This window comes from Phacochoerus africanus, chromosome 3 (genome assembly GCF_016906955.1).
Source record: "Phacochoerus africanus isolate WHEZ1 chromosome 3, ROS_Pafr_v1, whole genome shotgun sequence".
NCBI classification, from domain to species: Eukaryota; Metazoa; Chordata; class Mammalia; order Artiodactyla; family Suidae; genus Phacochoerus; species Phacochoerus africanus.
This window is the reverse complement of record NC_062546.1, coordinates 160,724,388-160,751,483: the sequence shown is the minus strand read 5'-3', so window position 1 is coordinate 160,751,483 and position 27,096 is coordinate 160,724,388. Positions and strand designations below refer to the sequence as shown.

General features: G+C 35.8%; 1 protein-coding gene across 4 annotated transcripts in view; it reads right to left on the bottom strand.

Moving 5' to 3' along the window:
• Positions 1–4,384: 4,384 nt before the first annotated feature.
• NAB1 (NGFI-A binding protein 1) overlaps positions 4,385–27,096 on the bottom strand; it is a 43,951-nt gene continuing 21,239 nt past the window's right edge. For 2 of the 4 annotated variants that reach the window (XM_047773078.1, XM_047773080.1), the window contains 6 exons: positions 24,413–24,546; positions 21,761–21,812; positions 13,850–13,939; positions 11,219–11,381; positions 9,085–9,201; positions 4,385–6,877 (listed from right to left, as the gene is read on the bottom strand). In XM_047773078.1, the coding sequence (XP_047629034.1) occupies positions 6,789–6,877; positions 9,085–9,201; positions 11,219–11,381; positions 13,850–13,939; positions 21,761–21,812; positions 24,413–24,546 (645 nt within the window). In that variant the 3' untranslated portion in view covers positions 4,385–6,788. The remainder of the gene's footprint in view (positions 6,878–9,084; positions 9,202–11,218; positions 11,382–13,849; positions 13,940–21,760; positions 21,813–24,412; positions 24,547–27,096) is intronic. The other 2 variants (XM_047773079.1, XM_047773081.1) reach the window with 2 other exon arrangements.

Genomic DNA, 27,096 nt, shown 5'->3' with positions numbered 1-27,096 from the left:
TTGTATTATTTTCTCCTGTTTCAAACATTTTTGGGCTATTGCACTCTCCTCCTCAAACACTTCCAATTGCTTCCCAAATTAAATGAGAACTATGCGTTTCAAAAGGTTTCATTTCGTAGGCACCCTTTTTTCTAGATGTTTCACTTCTAGTTAAATTTCTATTTGAATTCTCTACTCTAGTCCATTAAATTTCCCAATGGTACCTGAATGTGACTTTTCTGCTCCCCCACCTAGGCCTTCCGTACATGCTAGCCCTAAAGCATTGTAATGGCCTTTAACATTTCTGCTTAAATACCTACGTTCAGAATGGCTTGATACTTATGTCCTTTAGGAAGCTTCTGCCAGAATCTAGACACCACTAACAACTAACCAGTGGAGATACATATACATACACATACCGAGTAGTTTCTGTATGTGCATATAGTTAAGCTGCATCTGCATTTTATAGTGTCCACTGTATTAGTGTAAAATTTTGATACAGTACAAGCCACTTGGTTCAAAGAAAATATGACAGAACAGGGTGCACGTGGACTGGCATCAAAAAAGTGTACTGGCCCAAGTTACTACTTACTATGTGTAATAACTAATTACCTAATCTGGCAGCCTCTATTTCCTCATCTGTAAAATGGGGGTGATAATAGCTACCTCCAGTAGTTGCAGAGAGAATTAAAAGTACAGCAGTTGGCCCAGTGCTAGAAAACAGTAAATTTGATAATATAGTATGACTACAATTGCCATGAGATTGAAAGTAGAAGCCTCAGTTTCAGATCATGTGCTTTGCAAAGCAGAGCTAGTTGACTTTTTAAGGGAGCATAGAAGTGACTTTTAGAAAAATATATTATTACACACATGCTTAACATCTTGGGGAATGAGATACTTACCTCTTCTCACTTTAAAATATTACAATATATTCATTTTTTCTTTGGATGTTAGGTAATCTAAAATTTATTTCACCTTGAATGTAATTTTTTTTTAACAAGTGGATATATATGTTTTTTAATACCCTGAGAATTGGAGTTAAGTACCTGGTTATATCTGTGAACTATCTCATTATACAAGCTGTATTCTTATCAATAAAAATCAGAAAGATGTGCTCCAATTTGAGGATTAGCTGATGCATGCAAAAGAAATTTGTTTAATCAAAAATGGGCATATTCTGATGATAGAGTAACTGGATGAATTCAGAAAAGAGAAAGATGACCTAGTCCATTTTAACTGTCCATTATGTTGTCAGGGAACTGAGGGTGGGAAATGTGTACCTCTTTTTGGTAAATATACCCTAAAATGATGAGACTCTGGAGGATCTACGGTATGAGAATGTGCTACCAAAGAAATCACTCCGTCTTCCGGAAAGGATACTAAATAGCAGGGCATGGGGCTAGATCACAGATGTTTGGTTTAACAGTTCATAGTTGAGGATGGTAGGTAGTCTCACGAAACTATAAAATGCCTCTGCTGAGCCATTTACCGGTAAGGTTCCACCTACGTGCGCACTACTTAAATATCTTCCTACATACTTGAGCCTAAGTGACCTGTCAGCAGAGGGTGTCTGTGACAGTTACAAGAGAATGGGCCTTACTTGCCTAGGATTGTGTGTGGGAGTTGAACATGGCACTTTAAACATAAATTTATGAGGTGCAAACTTTTAATGCAAAGATGACTCATAAGGTTTCAGAATGTGTAAATATGAAGCACAATCTAACTTATACCGCCACTAGTGCTCACCCACAGCAAAACTAGCCTGGGTTGACTACCAAATTATTTGGACTACCAGGAAATTCACAAACTTTGTTACTCTTAATAGGCTGATGAGAAAAATTCATGGGTTAATTTTAACACCTGTTTGGCTCTGTATCTTGAACCAGTGTTACATGTTCTTTATCTGGATTTTGCAATTTATGTTTGATGACAATTAACGCTTTCTCTGAGACTGAGAAGAAGTTAATTCTTTTGAGAAGTAACATTGGATAACTTAAATTGATAGCAACTGTATAATAAAGTATAAAAAATAAAGGGAATTTCTCACTTAAGTGTCTGAAATCAGGCATTAAAAATAAAACAGGAAAAGGATTATAACTAAACATTTGATATGGATGTTAGTACAAAACTAAGATCAGTATTTTTTGATTCATTTCTGATGTTCCTTGAGAGTTTTATGCAATTGTTACAAAAATGTCATAAAAATTTCCTTTAATTGAAGATGAACTTCAACATTATTAGGAGCAATACTTGGAAGCAGATTATTTAGCTGTCAGAATAACTCTTAAATTTGTAACCAAAAGACACAACTAGGAGACCCAAAATTCACAAGTTTGTAACCCTTAGAAGACAGGAAGAATGAAATAATAACAATATAAAGGATCTTAATTAACCAATTTTTTAAGTGGAACTGGCCATTATTCATAGTTCCCTTAAAATGCTAAACTACCGATAGAACAAGATTTCTAAGTTGAACTTAAAAACTTAAGCACAGTAAGTTTTTGGATTCTAACTTTAATCAGTTGATTATGAATTTAAAAATCAGTTTCTGATTAGCTTTTTCTGCACAAAAAATTCAAAACACCATATAGGTGATTTTTTTCTTTTCAAAAAATTTTCCATAGGTCAGTAGAAACAGAAGCCAGAGAAGAGGTTTTAAAGCTCTTAAAGGTTTTAAAGTAAGAAAAACCCTAGCCCTAGCATTTAGCTTTTGATCACATCTATGTAAAATAAGAATCATCTTATAGTCACTAAAGAACTAGCCAACGGTGAAGTTTTCTGAGATTAAACATATTTACAATAAAAATAAATTTCTGGACATTGGGTCATTCTTTTATTAACTTTAGAGCCCACTTGAGAATCTCATTTTTGAGAACATTCACAGATAATAACAAATAAGCCAGATTCCCTGAAACACCACCCATGCACACAGCTAGACTATAAAGTGATTTTAGTTAAATAGCAGCCACCATATTTGCTTCAAGTTGTTATAAACACAAAATGTTTGCTCAGTTCTAACTTTAGCTATTTACTAACTGAATTCATCTCCTACAAGAGCTAGACCTTCTAGTTTTATGAGGTTAATGCCTTGGCTGACTTTCTTTTAAAGACCTAAGGCAGTATTAAGTCACAAGCCAAATGGGTATTGTGTCAGTAATACTTAAACATTTGAGTAGCCGAGCAGATCATATGTTAGGAAATTCCTTGAATGCTTATTTAGGTTTCAATCTTAAGTACCATAAATGTAAAGGTACACTAGGTGCTCATAATGAACAAATTCTAAATAAGAGCTTTTATCCAAGTGGCTTTAAGGTCAGGAAAAAGCAATTTTTTTCCCATACCTGTTGACAGATTCATTGGGACTGTCAAAAGAATGATTATCAAGCATTACTTGGAAGCACTCAGCTTAATAATTTTTTAAAAAGTGACCTCAAAGTAAAAGCACATCCCACCTCTTTCTGTTAAGTATTCTAGTCCTGGGTGATCTCTTGAGTCTCACTGAGTAAATATGCTTTTTTTTTTCTTTCACCTGTAACATATCTACCACCATGATGCCTGCTCAACACAGAATGCACTTAAATATTAGCTTCTTATTCATCCCAAGTCTGTTAACACACTGAAATTTCTACTTCCAAGTGGTATTATTTCCCATTCAACTAGGTGCTGGGTTCCCAAAGGGCAAGGATCATGTTTGGCCTCTACCTTTATCCCAGCACCTGGCCCAGCACTGAACACACTGAAGCTCATTAATCTGCCAAACTCAATAGTTACAGCTTCTTGAAAGTTTTTGCTAACTCTCCACAAGTTAGTTCAATTTCATATAGTTAGCCCTTAATAATGAGGCTTTTATGTTAATCACATTAACCTTTTGCATATTAGTACACTGTAAATGTTAAATCCTAATGTTCTTCCTTTTATTTATTTAGTTGGTTGGATATGGTGAGTGGTTTTAAAATGTCTTTGTAGGAGTTCCCATTGTGCCTCGGCGGGTTAAGAATTTGACTAGTATTCATGAGGATATAGGTTCGATCCCTGGCCTCATTTACTGGGTTAAGGATCCAGTGTGGCTGTGGCTGTGACATAGGCTGGAAGATGAAGCTCAGATTCAACCCCTAGCCTGGGAACTTCCAAACTTTAGGTTTAGCCCTAAAAGAAAATAAATGTCTTTGTAAACTTATCATAAACGAGAACAATATAAACCAAATTCTCTCAGACAGAGTCAACTTGAGTACCTGTCTGCCAAATAACTTTATAGAGATGAAGGTATGTGATAATATTTAGATTTGACTTAAGACGTAAGTCCCTGGCCTCTAACACTCAAGCCCAGACCATATAATGAAGGGGGAGACAATAGGCTAACACTACTGTGAAGACTGCTATGCAGAAAGTTCTATAAACATAGATGTGTGAGGCACAGAAAGTCTTTATTGCCACAGGAAGCAAGTGCACTCGTCCCACCTCACCAACAGCTTTAAGAGTCACAGAAACGCAGACTTCACATAATAAAGTACAACAGAGAGTTGGGGGAAAATGGTCCCTTGGACTATAATTGGTTGTAATACTGAGGTAACCAATTGACCTGGTTTAGTGAAAATACTTCTAACACAATGAAAAAAAATCAACTAGTTATAACATCCAATTCATATATACAATTCAAATAAAAATATATATTATTTGCTTCAAGGTATAGCAAGTTTAATACATTAGTGTTTACAAAATAAAAACTGTATTCTACTGAAATTTTTCTTGTGCTTCCCCTTATCACTAATCATGAAAGAACAGAAAAGTATGATACTTAAGGAAACTTATTTATGGATTTAAAGATGCAGTTCGTGGGGTCATGACAGACAGGTAAATTATTAGTTGGAAGATTACCACATCTTTAAAAACTGTTGCTTGTTAAAATCTACAAACTTGAACCATATGACACAATTTTAAAAAAACCCACAAAATTTCTCAAAATAGATTAGAATACAGGAAACGTTTCATGAAACTACTGAGATACTAACCAGTTCTATGGCTAATATTAAAAACTGAACAATCTATGTAAATCGTACTCATACTATTTCTACACACAATGAACAGTACAACCACAATATTCAACCTCAAGCTAGCAACAAAGTTGCAAGGTCCATAAAAAGCTTCTTCAGTGGGCAAAACACTGGTACAATTAAAACATTTAGGAAGGGAAAAAAGCCTTTTAATAGTATAAAAGTTGTTTACTGGTGTTTCCACTGTAAAGCTATTCTATAAATCAAAATGAAAAAGCAATTATATATGTGACAGTGATCAGAGATTACAGTGCAGACATTTTATCTAACATTTTGCTGATGAATTTCAGTATAACAGATTATAACTTAATATTTTTTACACAGTTATACAAAAAAACATATTCCAAGTCAATACCCTCTTCTCAGCAACATGTGGGTTTAGATGAACTTGGAGGAAGTAGGCAAAGCTGTCAAACATCTTCTCTTAAACCAACAGAAAAAACTGTAAATTGGTAAAAGTAGTATTTGTTTTTTCACTATAGATTCCAATGTGAAATCTGATATGTATGCAATTATGTAATTAACATTTAAGCATACCTCATATATATGCATTAATTAAATAGGGAGAATTAAAATATTTTCAAGTTAAAATGAATTTTAGGAAAAAAACTGCATTCGCAAATCTGAAATGTGTACAAAAATGAAACTGTAAAATAAATAATGAATATCGGTATCGATTAAACCTCCATAGAAACATGCCTGCAAATGTGGATGCAATGACTGTCCACACTTGTGATGGTTTGGTGGGAAGACATCCCCAGGGGAGGGCTATCTAGTTTCTCTGACTCTGATACCTAGAGGATAATTTCTGGATATAAACCAGTACTTACTCTTACAGCCTTTGTTAACAGTCACCATCCTTATCACATTTAGGGTTAACTTACTATGTCTTAATCTATATAACACACTTGAAATAGCAATGTTTTAAGTCAAGGCTTTTACATATCAGTCTACTTGTTTCAAGTTCTCTCTCCAAGTAACAGCTTCCTTTTTCTGTTACACCTTAAGTAGCTATCATATAATGCAAGCTGGGTCAACTAGGTAAAAGGTTTTGTACTCCACTGCTCATCTTCTTTTACTTCACTCCAATATTTATTAACTATGTGCCTGATTAAACCAGTAAAAGTAATATTTAACTGTTAAAAATGACATATTTCATCTTAAAATCAGTTTTATCAGATATTCAATCTACAATATTTTCCTTGGCTTAAATCGAATTATTTGCTTTCCATTTTTCCAAAGTCATTGCAACCTTGCCAATAACTACATCGCTTAGACTTTCTTTTTTATGACTGCAAAGATGCTAAACTCTGACATACAATAATATATATTTACGCAAAACACACTGATAGTAGACAATAAAACTTCAAGTAAAATAAACTGTATCCACACCTATTGGCCCTATCAAGTCTCAACATCTAGATTTTACTTCTATAAATTACACAAATGCATTGTACACTCTTAAATAATGAGTGCTTACAATAATATTTTGTAAGCCTTTCCACTTAAAACAACTTATACAGGAATGTGAATGAATCAATATTTCTGTTACAAATTGCAACATTCTTTCAATTTTCTCCTTTGTGGCTGTAGTTTTGTCTTCCTGGTTTCCACAGACTACTATATCAGTCCTTATGCTTTGGCTATGAAATCTGTTTGTGCTGAATGAGGCAACATTGGTTATTAAGGCTTATTTCTATGATGGAGTATTATCCTTAAATCTGATGCCATTTCCAGAGAACAATGGGAAAATTACAGCTATCTTGAATCTTCAGGTTCTGTTTTGATGACTTTCTTTTCTAAAGTAAAAGCTGAGTGAGGGTAGTCTTTTAAAATCCCAAGGCTCTCTGCAAAAAAAAGTATTGATATTTTAAATCAATAGATTTCTCTCTCTCTTTCTCACACACACACACAAACTCAAACTCCCAGGAGTTCCCATTGTGGCTCAGTAGGTTAAGAACTCGACAAGTATCCACGAGGATTCAGGTTGAATCCCTGACATCACTTGGTTAAGGATCTGGTGTTGCCACAATCTGCAGCATAGATCCGAGATGCAGCTTGGATCTGGCATTGCTGTGGTATAGGCCTGCAGCTGCAGCTGGAGTTCTGACTTGACCCCTAGGCCAGGAACTTCCATATTCTGTGGGTATAGACCTAAAAAGACGAAGAAGAAAAACCCTAACCAATTAAAACCCCCAACTCCAAAGCAAACAGTATCAACTATTCATGATTCTGTAATTCCATTAAAAAATTTTATGTTTATAGAGTTGTAGTTAAGAGTTTGGATTCTGGATTTAAATTCATCTTCTGTCAATTACTAGCTGCATACATCTCTGGGCAAGTTACACACCTCTCTTAAGCTTTACTGTCTTCATCTATAAAATGGGGATAGTATCTTAGGGTAGAATGAGAGTTAATCATGAAAAGCATGTAAAGCACACAGCATATAGAACCTACTGATTTTTATTTAATGCTCAGTCCAAAGTAATAAATAAAATTATAAAATAAAACTGGTCACTCACATACAACAAAGTTACTGGCTAACATACTTATTATAATTGAAGTCAAAGGCAGAAAAACATCTTCCATGTTTAAACATGGAAATAGTTTTTACAAGTTTCCCTAGCCATGAAAACTTAAGATGGGAGAAATAGGGAATAGAAGAAAGAAGATTCTACTCTCATAAGGAATCATTCTTTGGAGTTACATGAATGGTTATTTCAACATCAAACAAATGCTACAGAATGACAATAAAATGTAATATTTACGTGAAGTACTAATACTGGGAAATACACACACACACACACTCACTTTAAAAAGGACTCTAGAAAAGTCACCAGTATTGACAATTTATCTGAAATCAGGCAGTTCAATTTATGAATCTACCCTCTCTATACAGAAGTAGATTTTAAATTCAGCATAAGAAGAGGAATAAAAACAGTAGATATCAGGAGTTCTCCTGTGGTGCAGTGGATTATGGATTTGGCATTGTCACTGCTGTGGGGTGGGTTTGATCCCTGGCTGAGAATTTCCACATGCTGTGGGGCAGCCAAAAAAAAAAAAAGTAGCTGCCATTTATTGAATTCCTATCAACCAGGAAATTCATATAGGCTCTAACTGTTTAATGCTCATTAACTATTCTATGAGGCAGATAATATTTCTACTTTACAAATAAAACAACTGACTTCAAGTGCCTCCTCAAATTACTTTAACTCAAAGACTGAATGATACTGGATTCTTTCAAATGGTGTTGGTCTCTAATACTTTAACTTTGTCTAATTCACTTTACTTGGATAAAAACATGAAAACATCAGACTATAATAAGGAATAGCTTGTCCTTTTATGGAGTTCAATTTACTTCTAAAATACAAATATCATCCCCAAAATGCACCTGTAAGAGTTTAGACTTTGGTACATAAGGTTTTCTTAGCACGACAGCAAACATATAATCCATCATTTTCATACTATGAAAGGCCGGAATAGGGAATTAATAATAAACTGGCTATTTATTATCTGGTTTAGAATTTTGTATAAAAGTCACCATTCAGGAGTTCCTGTCATAGCTCAGTGGTTAACAAATCCAACTAGGAACCATGAGGTTGAGGGTTCGATCCCTGCCCTTGCTCAGTGGGTTAACGATCCGGCATTGCCATGAGCTGTGGTGTAGGCTGCAGACGCGGCTCAGATCTTGCGTTGCTGTGGCGTAGGCCAGCAGCTACAGCTCCGATTCGACCCCTAGCCTGGGAACCTCCATATGCCGCTGGAGCGGCCCAAGAAATGGCAAAAAGACCAAAAAAAAAAAAAAGTCACCATTCATGTAATAGCTAATTAAAATAATCTCAACCATCAAGTTTTTCCCTGTCAATTCTTTGCAATATCATGTTCTCAAAAAGACTGGCTATTAAAATGGTAATCTATTATTTCCAAGGGGAGAAAACTGCCTAGTAACATTATTAATAATGACTCTTTTTTAAGGAGGGGCACAGTGAAGGTCAGGAGAATAGAATGTTTTAATCAAGAATTATTTCCCTCTGATCATACTGTACATTCTCACCTGATGAGTGGGACTTTGCCTCACTGGAGTAATGTCTACTCAGCTCCCCATCCACTACAAAATGATGGGGTTGTCTGTTTTGTAAATTAGGCATTCGGAGATTCAAAGGTCTTTCTCCTAATGAAAAGAAAAAAAGCAATATGAATAATTAAAAACACATTGTAATTTTTCTTAAAAGTAAGTTTTCACAAATTGCCTGAACACTCCTTAGGAAATGAGTAAGGAAAGTCAACAGGCACTGAAGAACTTGAACAACAGTGAGAAAATAATTAAAAGAATAATTTAGGAGGAAAATGGCAATTCAAGCTTGTTTTGAGATTTACAATTCTTCCAGGACATTTTAAAAGGTTAATCGACAAACTAAAGACTGAGATTTCCAGTATGCACTTCAACTTTGGCAGAAAATGCATCACTTTCTGTAGGGCATTTTCTTACTAGTGGAACATACTACCAAGCTAAATCATTAACCACATAATAACAAATACTAGAGAGTAAGAAATGGCTTCAAGCCAACTGCCTATTATTAAAAACAACAACAAAACCTATGGCAAATCCATGAAAAAATATAATTAGCACATATATAATAAAAAATGCTTCATAAACCAAATCTTGTTCTCTGTCATAACACTAAATCTGGAGTTCCTGCTGTGCCTCAGCGGTGAAGAACCCAACTAGTATTCATGAGTATGCAGCTTTGATCCCTGGCCTCGCACAGTATGTTAAGGATCTGGCCTTGCCGTGAGCTGTGGTGTAGGTCACAGACACGGCTTGAGTCCCGAGTTCCTGTGGCTGTGGCACAGGCCAGCAGCTGCAGCTCTGATTCAACCCCTACTCTGGGAACTTCCATATGCAAAAAGTGTAGCCCTAAAAAGCGGTAAGTAAGTAAATAAATAAATAAATAAACAAATCTAAATCCTTCATACTTAGCAAATTGCTGCCCTACACTGGATTATCCTGGTGTCACAAATTAGAGTCATCAGATATTTCATTAATGCCTTTGTTCCTTAACTCTAATCTTAACTGTCAAGGATGACTGGAAAAATTAAACAAGACCTCCACTAAAAAAGTTCTGTAATATTTTAAAAAGGAAGAACATTCTCCACCAGTACTTTGATCTGCTGGCATGTTTTACTCTATAGCTGAAGAATGCTAAGATAGTATTCTTACTTAGAAATAGTCTTATTTTTTTGACTGTAGTAACCATTCTCTAAAAACAGGAACAATACTACATAAAAAAGAAGGTCCTAAAAAATTGTTTTTCTTCAAACACTATCACTATTTAAAACCAGAGTAGATATTCTATACCTATATACTGTATATCTCCCTCAAGTGTAAGCTCCAAGGGAGCAGGGATTTTATATTATTCACTGTGGCATTTTCAGTGCCTAAAAGTATGCCCGGCACATAGGAGATAATAAAAAAATATATTTATTGAATGAGTGAATGACAATGACTTGGGATTTTCTTTATGTGTGGATACAAAAAATAAAATAAATTTTAAATGGTAAAATTACTTGTGAATCAAAGCTTTTCTACACCTAAGAGTTGAAGAAAACAAATTCCTAAGTATATACCACACAAAATATTTTCATAGGGATGACAGGCCAGTGTGAAACCTAAAAGAAGACAAAATTTCCACAAGGCTCTCCATTCTTACACTGTCTCTTCAAATAAATCTCTGTACTCTGCCATTGTACTTTGAAAGCAGTTACCACATTCGCTGAGGAACCAAATGTTATAAATTTCAGACAAATCTGTTTATGAAGTCAAAAAAATACCAAGTTTTAATCTTTTTAAAAATGATAAACATCTCCCATGGAATCCATTTCTTTGGGGAAAATGCTCTGTACCATTTACATCTCCCATTCCCAATCCAGCTTCTATAAAATACACATCAATTGCATGGGCCAGCTATTGTTTAGAGATAATAAGGTTAAAAAAACTTCATAAATTAAATTTGCAGGGAGAATTCTTTCCTTTTTAGAAAAAGAGACAATTTAAAAATTAATTTTCATGGAGAATCTATAATATAATCTCCACAAGATTTCAAGTTTTATAAAAAATCAGCAATTTTTTGTTTCTCTTTGAAATACAAAGAGTAGCTCTACAGGTGTGGGTCATTCTAAAGCTGTACCTTGTCCATCAGAGTTATCAGAAGTCAAGCCATTAGGGCTGTGCTCTTCTGAGCTCTGCCTGTAAAGTCCTGCAGACAGTCTTCTTTCAGCATGCTGCAGTCTGTCATAGCCAGCTTGGGTGCAAAGGAACTCCATCTGCTTTGCCATCACCTTTTCAGGCTGCTAGTAAGTAAAGCAAAAATAAAATAACTAAAACACTCTGGATTTTTTAATGGTTTAAAGATGCCAATTTCAGATTCCAGCAAATATATTTAGTATTCATTAAAATTAGTTCACACTTCATGTGGTATATACGTTCCATAAATATGCATCGATGTCTATATCACCATGTTAAAACACAGAGTGCTAGATTTTGTTGGTAGAAGGAAAAAAGCTTTCTGCTCAATTCGATAAAGAAAATTCCATTTTAGCTCAAAAGCAAAATAACCTTAGCTTTGTTTTCCAAGGTACTGAGTCCTTTTAAAGATTTATTTTAAAAGGAACCTCAGAGCAACAGCAACATCTGCTATAAACTGTTTCTAACATAGGGGGTGAAATCTTGGCATTTTTATTTTAGGATTTGGCACTACACAAACTCTGATATGATGACAGTATTTTTTTGGGGGGGGGAAGGTGCAAAACGGCTGTCTAGAAGAACAAGACAAACATACCTCCCACTAAAATTAAACAATACAAATTATGCAGAGATCATCAGTGCCAAAGAGGAGCTTCACCTTCATCATGGAATGAAACTGCAGTATTTTCCAACCAATCATAAAAAGACATGTTTTAAAATACACAATTAGTTGGCTGATATAGAAATTTATCTCTGCATGTGTTCTCTAAGCCCCTCTCTACGCACTACTCTAAATTACCTGTGTGTGATGTTCAAAGCAGTATATTTGTGATATTTTGCCAAGGAGTTAATAGTCAAGGTGCAGAGATATGAATCCCTACCATGCTATATAAAAGAGAAGTACAAGGAGTTTGCTATTTAAAATTAGTTACTTGGAGTTCCCGTTGTGGTGCAGCGGAAACGAATCTGACTAGGAACCATGAGGTTGCGGGTTCGATCCCTGGCCTCATTCAGTGGTTTAAGGATCCGGCATTGCCATGAGCTATAGGTTGCAGATGAGGTTCAGATCTGGCTTGCTGTGGCTGTGGCATAGGCTGGTGGCTACAGCCCCAATTAGACACCTAGCCTGGGAACCTCCATATGCCACGGGTAGGGCCCTAAAAGGACAAAAGACTAAATTAATTAATTAAAAAAATAAAATAAAATAGATAAAATTAGTTACAAACAATCCTGATTCACAGTAGTAAAAATCTATAGGTGAGATACAGTATTTCATAGAATAGGATAAAACCTTATACAATTTTTTTTCTGAATGCAAATAAATCAGATCAAAAGGAGCCATAACTTTATTTAAATTCATTACTAATTAAGTGGTAAAATTTCAGTAAGATTTCTGAGGGGTAAATGTATTTTTCATCCTTTTAACATGAAAACACAAAACTTGTCATTACTAAATATGACCGAAAGCAGTCACTAGAGAGAAGATCAATAGGAATAAAACTTAGAGTACTTTCTAAAAGGTGATGTTTGCAAAAATGACTTTTTAAAATGTTAATTTCAATAATTTAGCAGCAAAAGACCTGAAGCTACATATGAATTTATTAATTTTGCATTATACGTGAACTGAAATGATTCACCAATACCTATTATATTGAGTATTAATATTTTATTGAGAACTCGAACTATTTTATCTCAGTTACATCACATGCAGGCCGTGGTCAACACAATTGTTTTCCTGGTATCAAATTGCTTCTTCTGGGAGTTCCCATGGTGGCTCAGTGGTTAATGAATCCGGCTAGGAACCAGGAGGTTGCGGGTTCGATCCCTGGCTTTGCTCAGTAGGTTAAGGATCTGGCGTTGCCGTGAGCTGTGGTGTAGGTGGCAGATGTGGCTCAGATCCCAAGTTGCTGTGGCTCTGGTATAGGCCAGCAACAACAGGTCTGATTTGACCCCTAGCCTGGGAACTTCCATATGCCACGTGTGCGGCCCTAGAAAAGACAAAAAAAAAAAAAAAAGAATGCTTCTTCTGAGTTTTCTGAAGTAGTGGTAGTGAATCTTTTTTTTTTTTTTGTCTTTTTGCCTTTTCTAGGGCTACTTCCCGCAGCATATGGAGGTTCCCAGGCTAGGAGTCAAATCGGACCTGTTGCTGCCGGCCTACACCAGAGCCACAGCAACGCAGGATCCGAGGCGCATCTACAACCTACACCACAGCTCACGGCAACGCCAGATCCTTAACCCACTGAGCAAGGCCAGGGATCGAACCCGCATACTCATGGTTCCTAGTCGGATTTGTTAACCACTGCGCCACAATGGGAACTCCTGAAGTAGAGAATCTTACTTCCTACAAAACCACAAAGACTAAATAAGCAGCATAATATTGGATCTGTTCATAAAGCAAACCAAACTAAGTTGATATTGCTATCTTGTTAATACAGTTACGGATCAGATGACATTCTAAAAACAACCAGAAATAAGTTCAGTCTTTGGATGCTTAAAACTGAAGCTAATTGAAGCAGCCACTTATTTTTTAACCTACAGAAACTGTTATGAAATATCAGTTGGTGGTTTAAGTTACCTGTGAACTAAGAGCAGCAAGTTCTTCACTCTTAGCTTTAGCCTGCTGAAAGAGTGTTTGCACAGAGTCCTGGAAATCTGGAAACCCATCCTGTGAGTCAAAGAACAGGTCCTTTTCACTTTAAAATAACCATATTATCAAAAACTCAGAAAATAAAGCAAAGAAATCCACCTTAACTACCTGAATAATCATACTGAAGACTTTAATGTACACTACTTCATTTCAGTCGTTTATAGTACAATTACCTTATTTCTACACTTGTAACCTCAGTAAAAACATAAATGAAAAGTTTATACATGTTTTACATTGGAACACAGGTTTTATGATCACTGATCATCTTAGTCAATAATTATTATATAATATTTCATCTGGTGGCTTGACAACTGAATCACCATCTTCATATTGGACATTTACAATACTTTATTTTTGGTTTTATGAAAGATACTGCAAAAATATTTTCATGGAAATAGCACTTTCCATAGTTTAGATTATCTAATACAATGGATTCTCAGATGTACAAAGGGATAAATATTTTATCTTATTATTTATTTATTTATTTATTTATTTATTTGCTGTGCCTGCAGGGTGTGGATGTTTCTGGGCCAGGGATCAAACCTGCACCACATTAGTGACCCCAACTGCTGCAATGACAATACCAGTCCTTAATCCATTGTGCCACAAAAGAACTCTCAGGGATGAACATTTTAATGTCCTTCACATATGTTCCTCAAGGGCCTTTATTAGTTTACCTATATTATGGTAACATGGGGAATACACTAGGAAAGAGGAAATGGTTTGAGAAGTTGGATACCCACAGCTAAATTCTGTGAGACCTTGTAAGCCATGTTAAGAACTTTAGTTTTTCTCTTAAATGCAAAGAGAAGCCACTGAAGGCCTTAGGGAAAGGACAAATCAGATCTGAATTAGAAAACCCAATCAGAATGTCATGGGGACAGTGTATAGGGGTGTTAAGGATGGTGGTCAGAGGGCTGTAGCGAAGAGAGACTAGTGAGCTAGTCCTAGACAACGGCAGAGGTGATAGAGAAAAACATGAATTCCTGAGAGATGGCTTTGGCAATGAGAAGTCTGATGATAACATTCCACTAGAATCTGAAACTCAAGACCAGGAGGTTTGTGTTGAAGGCAAAAAGTTGATGAATTCAGTTGGGGATATGTTGAGTCTGATCTGCTGGTAAGACCTCTGGTAGGCAAGGGCACTGACTTTGGAACTTAGGGCTAAGGTCAGAGCTAGAGAACCAGATTGAAGAGTTCCACCTCAGAGTAGAGTCAGCCCAAGCCAGAAGCCCCAAGAAGCTCCAATATCTCAGTGCTGTCTTTGATGGGGCTTGCAGAAGGAGAAAATGAGTGATCTAATCTACTCAAGTTAGGAACTAGAAGTGTGCTCTCAGGCAAGAAAGTTAACCTCATTATTTCCAGTGTTCCTAGTTTTTAAATAGAGATTAAACCATAGCTTAACTGCCCAGTGGAGATTTGTGGGGATTAAATAAAGTAATGCAAATGGTAAATCTTGGAAAAGCACACATTGCTATACAAATATATGACAGAACCATAGTCAGGATTATTAACCATGAGAATATTGAAAAGCTAGAAGGGGGAACTTCAAATTCTACATGTGAAAGTTTTAAGAAAATGGATACTGCTCCATCATTAATAAAGAGAAATAAAAGCATGCAATAAGCAATAAATAACACAGTTTGGTGGTCTCTCTGCACCTGGGTACATTACTCATTCTGATTTTCTCCCAACCTATGGCAGTTCATCATAGATGGCAAAACTACTGGACTGAGTAGCTATCACTTCATGACATATAAAGTAGGTTTAACATACCTAAAATATATGACTTAGAAATAAAAGTGAGAACATTCCCAAGAAAATGGTCTCTTTCACATTATGTTTGGTTCAGGACTCCTGTTATATGTCTCTCAAGCTTTTTTCCCAGGAACCAGCTGTACCATGCTATGAGCAATTTATCTTCTTGTCATATTCTTGGCTGCTGCCATTAATCACACTGTTCTCTCACTGGAGAGATTCTGAGTCTGAGCACCAAGAAAATAAAAGATATAGGGTGGGATGCTGTTCATGACCTAATTACTCTCATTTCATTGGTCTCCACCCCCATTCCTCCTCATTCTTTCCACCAAATACTAGCAAGTTGCTTCGAAGCCACTGCTTAGCTATCTTTAAAATGACTGTTCCAACAGATGTTCTCAGCCTCACACGTGCATTTTTCCCTTTTTCTACTCACACTTTCTATATGAATAGCAGATTGTAATGCTTCTGTTTTTCTGATCCAGAGGGGAAGAGTTAGACCAGCTTTCTTTTCAACAAGCTTAGCAATAGCGTAGGTGGATATTCTGACCCTCTTCTCTCCTCCTTCCTCACTCTTTCACCCCCACCCTAGTGGAACTGCTAGCAGATGTTTCCTCTAAGTCTTTCTTTTTCAAGCCCCAATTCTCTGACTTTCTGGTCTCTATTAACAAACTTAATTTCTTTCATCCAGTTATCTCTGATTGCTTTGCACTCCCAGCCCACACAGGTTCAAGAATGCTGTCACCTCTAATCTCTTTGCCTAGTCTCCAGCAATTTCAGTGAACGAAAAAAACTGGCAGATGAGATCAGAACAGTAACAGTCCATTTAGTCAGCTAACATCATGAGGGCTGAGACTGGTTGTTTTACACATCCTTCCTCTCTTCTAAGATAACCCTAATTACACTGGAGACAATGACAGGGTTTGTTTATAGGATATGTACTTAATGAAAATGAAAAAGATATCAACTGAATCCACTTATAACTAATGGTTAAAAAAAAAATGGAGGGGAAGACAAGAGTGACAGGGCCTTTGGTTCTTGATTTTCATCTCCTTTAACTAGTAGTCAAGCCATCTTAAATACCTTCTGTCAAAGGTAGAGTACAAACAAATCAAACTAATTTTTCTTGATTTGCTGTTTATCTTCTCCATGCGTTGTTTTTCTTAATTCTAAAAAAATCAGTATGTCAAACGGTGATATCTTATAGTTAAATACATTTTGTAATTGTTAAAACTTTCAACTCAAAATGCGTAACTGTTAACTTCCTTGGATGAGAAAAAAGTGCTATTCTTTTCCATTTCTTCATAGACTACCAGTCTTGTGCACACTTTGCCCTTCTTCCTCTCCTAGCAGGAGGAAAGGTTTAATCCAGATAGTGTTTTTCACACCTAAGATGCTTTGTGAATGCTCATTAGCACCCAGGAGGATGGTATCGCTTTGAAGTTTAGAAATCAGACCCAGATTTGAAACCCTGGCTCTGCCACTAGACAGCAATGTGCAAAGTTGGGCCAGTTACGGAGCCTTTCTGGATCTCTCCTAGGCTGTAAATGGAAATCATAAAGCCTCCATGTAGAGTAGACAAGGTTTGTGATTATGAATTTCAAATAGCAGGGCAGGCATATAACAGACTCAATAAAAAATAGTTATTTTTACAACCAAAACAGAACTAGATTTGGGGTCTCTGATAAAAAAAGAAAAGGATTAACATAATCCATTTGCATTTTAGCTGAAAGTGGATTCGCCCAGAGGGTTGTTTTCCAGATGGATAAGGTATTCACCTAGCCTCAGCAGGAGATATTCCTAAACCTTGCTTACTAACACAAAGGGCTGAAGAGGCTTTCCCTAGAGGTTTCATTACAAATTATAGGCTACCCTAATAAGACCTTCCAAAGTTAGCAGGCTTTTTCCTCTATCTCATATATTCTAGGAATTATAAAGTTCAAAATCTTTATGTTTTTAATGTCTCACATGCCCTTCAGGAAGAAGCACTATTCAAGGACAAGAGATTATCCTGAGTACTTCACAAAAGGCATACTGATATTAAACAACAACAATAATCAAATAAATAGCTAGCTACACTTAAGAGGGAATAATCGACTATATAACAAGATGAAAAAAATCAGATCAGGATTTTAAAACTTCATTCCACCCAACCCTTCAAAAACAGGTAAGGAAAATACAGCATTTAGCAATTTACTGAGCTTAAATAAAGCACTAGTTTTATTAATGTATCCTAATGCACTTGTAACGGCATACAAGAAAATGTTTCTCTTTCCTTTACATTTCTATTTTGAGTCATTCCTATTTCATCTACCGGGCATTACATTTCTTTTTGTTCTCTGTAAAAATGGTCTTTTTAAGACTGAAAAAATTAGCGATTTCCCATGTATGCTCATTAGCTGCTGTCAAGGATCTTGGAAAAATAAAGATGAAAAGGAAGAGAAAAAGGGACTCATTCATTTGAGCCTAGTAATTAGGAATCTGCTGCTATACTACAATAGGTTAAGCTTATGCTTACTTTTATATTACTTTTTCTTAACAGAGAATTAAAAAGCTAAGAATCACAAAACAAATACTCAAATGAAATAAGAAAAACAGTATCTTCAAAGAATTCTAAAATCTTTCTAGTTTGACCTATGACATCCTTTGTGTTAACCACATATTCTGGACAAACTGGTCTCATTGTTCTCTAAACACAGTATTTTCTTACCTCTATGTCTTTGCCTATGCTAGACTTTCTCTGCAGTGCCCCTCTACCCTCCACCCAACATCAGTACCTTCTGAAATCCTACCTTTCTTGTAAAACCCAGATCAGGTGATATTTCAATAAAGCCCTCCCTAATCTCGTCTCATGCCAGAAATATTCTCCTCCACAGTAGCCACTGAGAAGGCAGATATAAACAAAGCATTAATGCTTGGTAAAAAGTCTTCTTAGGGGAGTAGTATCCCTATATGGCCAAAACTAACTGCCTCAGTATCAGTTTCCAGAACCAAATGAACAGCTCTAGTATCTCAAATTTAACTTAAAGCACAAGAAAATTTAGACGAGGATTTACGGCAGTATTGTATATTTTGCAAAGGATTAAACATTACACTAGATACATGTGTAGGTATACATACATGCATAACACATGCATTTTGAAGAGACTGATGCTCTGCAATATACAAGCTTTTAAACAAAACCAAGGCAAAATTAAAACAAACCAACAAAAAAAGTAAACTACTGTCCTAAAGTCCTGGGATTCCTGTCATGGCTCAGTGGGTTAAGGACCTGACATTGTGTCCATGAGGATCCAGGTTCAATCCCTAGCCTCACCAAGTGGGTTAAGGATCTGGTGTTGCTGCAAGCTGCAGTGTAGGTTGCAGATGCGGCTTGGATCCAGCATGGTTGTGGCTGTGGCTGTAGGCTGGCAACCTGCAGCTCCATTTTGACCCCTAGCCCAGGAACTTTCATATTTCACAGGTGTGGCCCTAAAAAGAATAATAATAATAAAAAAAAGCTATAGTCCTTATTCACTTCTGAGAACAAAATCAAATTTAGTGTCTATAACAGCATTTAAAGACATTTAGGGCTGATAAGTCACTTGTCTGTTTAGGAAGGCTTAGAATTGTTATTCACAAAAAAACTGAAACACTGATTATGTTAATTCTAAATCCACAACTGTTCAAATGGTTTTTAGGTCTAGTAAAGCAATAAACTAACCATATAGAACTATAATTCAATTATCTCTAGTGGAATATAAAAGAGTAGAAGGGTCACATCTAATGCCATAATGGAACACTGAGCTCCAAAAAAGAAACTCAAAACACTATAACTGGATACAAGAAACAATTTGCTTACATTTCAGATCAGGGCCCATTGAGAGTCAGAAATATTTATTAATACAGCCTAACAAGAAAACATAATCCAAAAGTCCATGAGATTTATAATCTCAAACATCAATGTTCAATAATGACCTCTGAAGCTAGACTAAAAGGAAACCAAGGCTTAAATGTGAGGACAGCCTGAGTCATGATGACATGGAGGACCAATGGTGAGAAAGAGAGGCAGTTGTAATTTCAAACCTGGTAGCTGTCTACCTTTCCAGACCACTGGGTAGGTTTTGTACCTTCTTCCTCTAAATCCTCCAATGGCACATACCTTTTTAGCAGTGTCTATGTTTACCTGACTTCCCTTATAGTGGCAGAGTCACTACCAGCTAAATCCACAGGGATCCTCTCTTATTTTCTTGGGATCAACAGGGAAAAAACCATGTCACTAGTTAGCTCTTTTAGGTCATTTCAACAAATGTTTTGAGTGGTATCTGAGGCTAACCCATCTTAAACATTACTCCAGAGCTAACAGTGAGTCAGATTACAAATAAAAGCACAATTTTTACAAATGTGCTTTTTGAACAAAATTTTTCTCCTCTTTGAGAATGACTGCTTTATGCTAAAGCTTTTAGAATTCAAAGATGTTTATCCATGGCCATTCATTATTTCATCGAACAGATTTTATTAAGTCCTATTAAGTGCAAGGCACATTATAAACTAAGTATAAGGTAGCTAACAGACAAAGAGTTCTATCTCATCTAATGGGACAGACTGATAAATTAAAAACAAATACATAACCGTTTCAGAAACTGTTAAGTGCTATGAAAACAAACAAAACAAACCAGAACAAAGAACCTAAATCTGATGTTGGGATAACAGTGCCCCTTTAGCAAGGGAAGCAGGGAAGTCAGAGGAAACTCTCAGCTATGAATTTAAGGCATGTGAAAATCCAGGTAGGGGGAACAAACAGTGAGTGCGCAAGTGATGTGTTCCAGGAACAGAAAGCTGGTCCGTGGAGCTGGGACACAGCCAGAATGAGGAAGTGTGGTAACAGATGAAGTTAGAGACAAGCTAGAGTCAGATCTAGAGTCAGATCATGTAGGGTTCTCAGATGCCACAGGAAAAAGTGTGTATTTTATTTTAGGTACAGTAAAAAGCCATTGCAAAGATTAACGCAAGAAAAAGGATTTATGTTTTTAAAGGTTAGCTCTGGCTTTGGTATAAATGCAATATTATTACATACAAACAGACGCTTAGTAAGAATAATTTGATGATGGAAATTTGGAGTAGTTAAACATAGCTTATTTGCTTTACCTTGAAATTAAATAATGAATGGCTAAGAGAGTTACTGACCTCCATCCCCTGCCCAAGAAAAAAGGAAGAGAGTTCCCGCTGTGGCTCAGTGGTAAAGAACCCGACTAGTATCCATGAAGATGTGGGTTGAATCCCTGGCCCCGATTAGTGGTTAAGGATCCATTGCTGCCGTGAGCTGCAGTGTAGGTCACACATGCTGCTGGCAGATGTAGCTCTGATTCGACCCCTAGCCTGGAAACTTCGATATGGTGCAGGTTCTGCCCTAAAAAGCAAAAAGAAAAAATAAAGGGCGAAGGGGAGGAGCTGCCTGACTTCAAATTTCTGCTCTGCTGCATACTGGCCTTTAAAAAGTATTCAATCCAAATTAAGAAGCAGTAGTTCTGAAACCATGCCTTAGTTCTGAGAGCCCTATGAAAAGCACATTTTTCTTGCTCAACTCATCTTATTCCTCACAGATCTAAAATCAGAAGGACAGCTTCAACCATGATCCCCTAAAAGAGGCTTTTAATTACAGTAAAGTCTCTGTAACTTGTAGCTACTAAACTGCCACTTTCCTCAGATAGTTAATAGAAAGAAATTAAACCATAGCTCCTCCGATTATATTTGTGAAAATGACTGATGATGTAAATAAAACTATAAAAGGAATAGTTTAACTGGTAAAGAGTTTTAAATACTAAGAAACATTTATTTACAAAACAACCTCTGATAAACTGACTGGCCTGCATGAAGCTCATCATTGTTGTTTCCTTCTAAGAACTTCCTGAGTATTCTAGTTCAAATTACTATAGATACTTTAAAGCAACAAACTTCTATATTGTTTTTAAGAGTCTATAATTCATGCTTTTTACCTAGTTGATAGGACCATTCCTTTTTTTTTTTTTCAGTTTGAACTAGTATACAAACACCATTAGCATAAGAATATATATATATATATATATATATATATAATCATACCTCCACTTTAATTCTCTTTGGTGATAATTCATCTCTTTCTCCACATTTTGACCTAAGGGGAATGGGGGGAGAGAGAAAAACTTGAGACGGTAACAAATTTTTTGTAAAAGTATCTCAATCTATAAACTTCCACAAAATCATATAACCATGAGACCCTGACACCAGAAATAAGACATTCATAATGAACATTAAAATAAAGAAAAAAAGACTTTTCATCACTTCTAAATTAACATTAGGGAAAAAGGCACTCACAATTATATCATACATTTTAAAGGCCACTACCTACGAATGCCTCACACAAAGTACCAAGTAAGTATTCATGAGTATCACATAATGAAAAAGGAAAAAAATCAAGGAGAACCATATTCCATGATACCCTTTATGGATTAATAAAATTTAGGATTAAATGATAAAAATGTCCATTTAAGATGAATGCTTAAGGCTACATAAGATTAAAATGCATTTTGTCTATCTATCAAAACTATAAATTCATTTTTCCTTGACCTAGGGATCCCTCTGCTGGGAATCTATCCCAAGAAGCAACTATACATATATGAGATACAACTGCCAATTAAACTATGGGATGTGAAAATGTGGGGGGAAATATCAGAATCAACAAACTATGATATGTATGTTATTTACTGTGATATTATTTATAAAGACAAAAGACTACTCAAGTACCCATCAATAGGGGACTGGTTAAATGAATTATAGTATATTCACACAATGCAATACCATGCAGCTATAAAAATATAATGAGGAAGATGTATATGTACTAATATAGCAAGATTTCCAAGACATGTTGAAAGCAAAACATTGAATAATGCAGATACATGCTTCTTACTTTTTTAAGATAAAAGTGAGAAAACATATTTATATTTGTTTGCATGTGCATAAACAAACACTAGAAGTATGAAAAAGAAACTAACAAAGCCTACCTAAAATGAGGAGAGGAATAGGATAAAAAGAGACAGAAATGAGAGTGAAACTTTTTTGCATTACCTATTTACATACTGGCTTTGAAATAAAGTAAAAATCTTGTGTATTTTAAAATTACTTAACTTAAAAAAAGAAATGCAGCATAAATAAATCTACAAAAACCAGCTAAAGCTGTTGATAGCAGTTGCCTCTGGGGCATGATGTTCAGAAGGAAGGGGGATGGAGCAGGGGAACTGCTGCATTACATGATAAGCCTTGTGTAATATATGACTTCTTAAATCATGTACATGTCTACTTTAAGTAAAGAAAATTATTTAAATAAAGCAGTCAGAAAGAAAATTTTGTATAATACCATGAAGAAAACAAAGTCACAAAATCAGTAGTTCCCATTGTGGCTGAGCATCAATGAACCCAACTAGTATCCATGAGGATGCAGGTTCAATCCTTGGCCTTGCTCAGTGGGTTAAGGATCCAGTGTTGCCATGAGCTGTGATGCAGGTGGCAGATGCAGCTTGGATCCCATGTTGTTGTGACTGTGGCATAGGCCGCAGCTACAGCTCTGATGTGACCCCTAGCCTGGGAACCTCCATATGCTGTGGGTGCACCCTAAAAAGACAAAAAAAAAAAAAAGACAGTGAAAAAGAAAATCACAAAATTACCTCTTGCTTATTCAATTCAAATGGAAAAAAAATCTTGTAAACAATCCTGTAATACTGCTGTATATTCTTACCCTCATTTAGTCTACATAATTTTATTTATTTCCAGTCTGTAAATACTTTGGCTCTTGAGATAGGTTAAAAAAACAAAGCTGCTATGCATTAGGGAAGAGAATGGTAATGACGGCAAATGCCTATAGTGGTCATTTTCAAACCTGAATATGGACAAGAATAATCTGAGACACTTGCAAAAGTCTGGATTCTAAGGCTCCATCCCCAGAGAATGTGATTTATTAGAGCTGGGAAGGGTGCTCAGAATGTGGCTTTATCAATACACACTCAATCACTTTAATGCATCTACTCAGGTAAGCAGTGGCATGCACAACTGGTGGTGCACTGGACATGAGGGACCATGTGGAACCAAGTGAACAAAATCAAGATGGTCCTCTATAGGCAATGCTTAGGGTTCAAGGAACATTGAGATGAATAATACGATTATGTTTACACTAAATTTTAAAACCATCACAGCTTTAAACATGACAGTTTTTTGTTTCAAACACAGTCCACATTCTACTTGATAGTAACCTAGTATTTTCCAATTTTCCTTAAATACTGGGCAATGGAGTCTTTTTATCTATGAACCCAATCTTATTAGATTGCCAACACCTTACAAAATGAAACTGCTTCTACAGAGAGTTCAATAACTTCATGTATTTTGCAGGATATAAAAAAAAGTTTAAAAATGCTGACTAAATCCCATCACCACATTCAAAACCAAAGCATTTACGTGAGAGAAGAATGTCTAGAACCACTACCAGAACAATGCTGTTGTGCTAGGGAACTATCTTTCGAAAGACAATAAAAGAAGATTAAACAAAAAACAAAAACCCCTTTAGCAATAATGTTTTGAAAAGTCACTTCACTGTTTAATTTTACAGTACTATAACACACTGCTACTTTTTCAGATATGCTTATATTCCATCGATGGAGGATGGGCTTTCAAGCTCTGGTATTATCAGACAATGCAAAAATACTGCCAATCAGTTAAAACACTTACTTGGTGGTTCTGTAAGTATACTTATAGGTGACTTCTCGAGAAATCTGCCTAGCTAGGGCAAAAAGTTCATCCCTTCTTGTCAGCAGGGCATTATCCTTCACACAGAGCTGAGCTGCCGCTTCATTAACAGTGAGCTGTATGTCCAAAATAAGGTTTTAAAAATTATAAACTTTTCACTGATACAGAAAATGTTTCACTTATTAATATAGAAAGGTCACATCATTATATAATAAAATCATAACTTATGAAAATCAGAATAGCCTTTACTCCTGATTAGTCTTACTGCCTAATTTCAAAAGAAAAGTCATCTACCATCTCTTAGAACTCAAACTAATCAAAATAGTCATTTTGCTTTTATTTCCTTATATGCTTTGCTTATTTTTAAATAGGAGAGTTTATGGAAAACAAGCAAAATAAAAGTTTTAAAATGTTTTACCTCTCACTTTCCTTATGAAAAACCAAGGGATCTGATTATATGATATGATAAAAATATTTCCCTAACTGAAAATGAGTAAATATAGTCTGACAGATTTATTTTTTAATGTGAACTGACACGAAAATTCTTAGGAAAGAATAAAAATTATATGATTTTGGTTAAATATTTATAAAATCACTTAGTAAAAGATAGAGTTATCAGAAATTAGGGCTGGAGTTCTTCTGTGGTGCAGTGGCTTAAGGATTTGGCATTGTCAATGCAGTGGCTTGGGTGGCTGCTGTGGTGTGAGTTTGATTCCCGGCCTGGGAACTTGCACATGCCACAAGTGTGGCAAAAAAAAAAAAAGAAAGAAAGAAAGAAAAAGAGAAAAAGAAAAACAATAGAAAAAAATTAAGAAATTAGAGCTATAATGGAAAATCAAGGTCTTGGACAAAATCTCTTAAGATCCACCTAATTCTACTCTTCCACCTGAGTGTTAAATATTGCCAATATAGAGTTGCTTGCTAGTTGACCAAACTACGTGCTAAAATTTTAAGTATCAAATGTTATCCTAAACTCAAAATCTTTAATTTTTTTTTTTGCTCTTTAGGGCCTCTCCCATGGCATATAGAGGTTCCCAGGCTAGGGGTCTAATCACAGCCACAGCAATGCCAGATCCGACCTGCATCTGCAACCTACACCACAGCTCATGGCAATACCAGATCCCCGACCCACTAAGTGAGGCCAGGGATCCAACCCTCATCTTCATGGATACTAGTCAGATTCACTTCCACTGCACCACAACAGGAACTCCTCAAAATCTATAATTTGTTAATAGGCTAGATAATATTTTCTATATAATTTTGTCAATTTAAATAGATGTAAGGAACTTCCAAGAAGTATATCAGACTTTTTTAAAAAAGCAAGAAACATACTCATCCCCGGCATGATTGGTGGCAAAAAGAGAAGGGAGAGTTCCATTGTGGTATAGAGGGATAAGGCTCCTCGTGTTGTCACTGCAGAGGCTTGGGTCACTACCTGTGGTATGGGTTTGATCTTTGGCCCAGGAACTTCCACATGCCACAGAGGCAGCCTCCCCTCCCCCCGCCCCCCCACCCCCGCCCATAAAGGTGGGGTGGCGGGGAGAAAGAAAGAAAAAAAAGAGGTTAAAAAAAAATGAGAGAATGGGATTTGCTGGTCTTGTTCCATCACTTACCAGCTATGTGACTTTGGACATGTAAAAACTTCTCAGAGCCTCAGTTTTCTCAGAGGCAAAATGGGAAAATATCACTACCTCTAAGTTCTCTAATAAGAAGTAATCAGGCATTTATTCTCTCTCCTTAACCAGGCATCCCACTTTATTCACAGTAATTTTTCTTATTTAAAATTTTTGAAAATACAGAGAAGCAAAAGAAAATGAATGCAGCATGCAGTCCTTCCATCCAGAATGACTATTAATATTTTAATGTATGTTATTCCAGTATTTCTGTGTACATATATACGTGTGAATATAGACGTATAACCTCCTTTACTTATGTATGCTGCATTTTTCATATTTTAAGGCAGAGACTTGGCTTTTTTTATATTAGTATCTGCCATGGCTTCTATACTTAATAAATATTGATTGGCTTAGGGATTAGCTTAAATATTCTTTATAATGTAATTTTTACTACCTAGACATACAATATTAACATTGCAAAAAACAGCAATATTTTATTTAAATAAACCTCACTCTGGATATTACCCCATTTTTTCATGTACTACAAAGAAAGCTGCAAAGAGGTTTTTTAAATGTGCATCTTTGCACACATATTCAGTTATTTCCTTAGAATAAATCAGTTCAAAAAGACTTAGTCACAAAATATACTAAATTTTAAGAGATTTATGTATTTCGCCACATTTCTCTCCAAAAACAGTTGTTCCAAATCGTAATGGTACCAATGATTATATGAAGAGTTCATTTCCCAGAATCTTGACCAACACTGTAAAAGTTTTACCGACCTGATGTATTTTCAGTAACATTTGGTTATAATTTGCATTTCTTTAGCTATAAAACAAACTTTTTCTTATGTTTTTGACTTTAAAATCTGCTTGCTTATGGAAGCTGCCTGTTTCTTCTATTGCACTGTTTTCTTGCTTAGGGACTTCAGGAATTTATTATGTGAGTTATGAATCCCTTAACTCTTCAATTCATCATAAGCAGTGGTTTTGGTTTTTTATTCTGTCATAGTTTTGTCATTAGCCTTATCATCTTGTCTTGGGTACTATG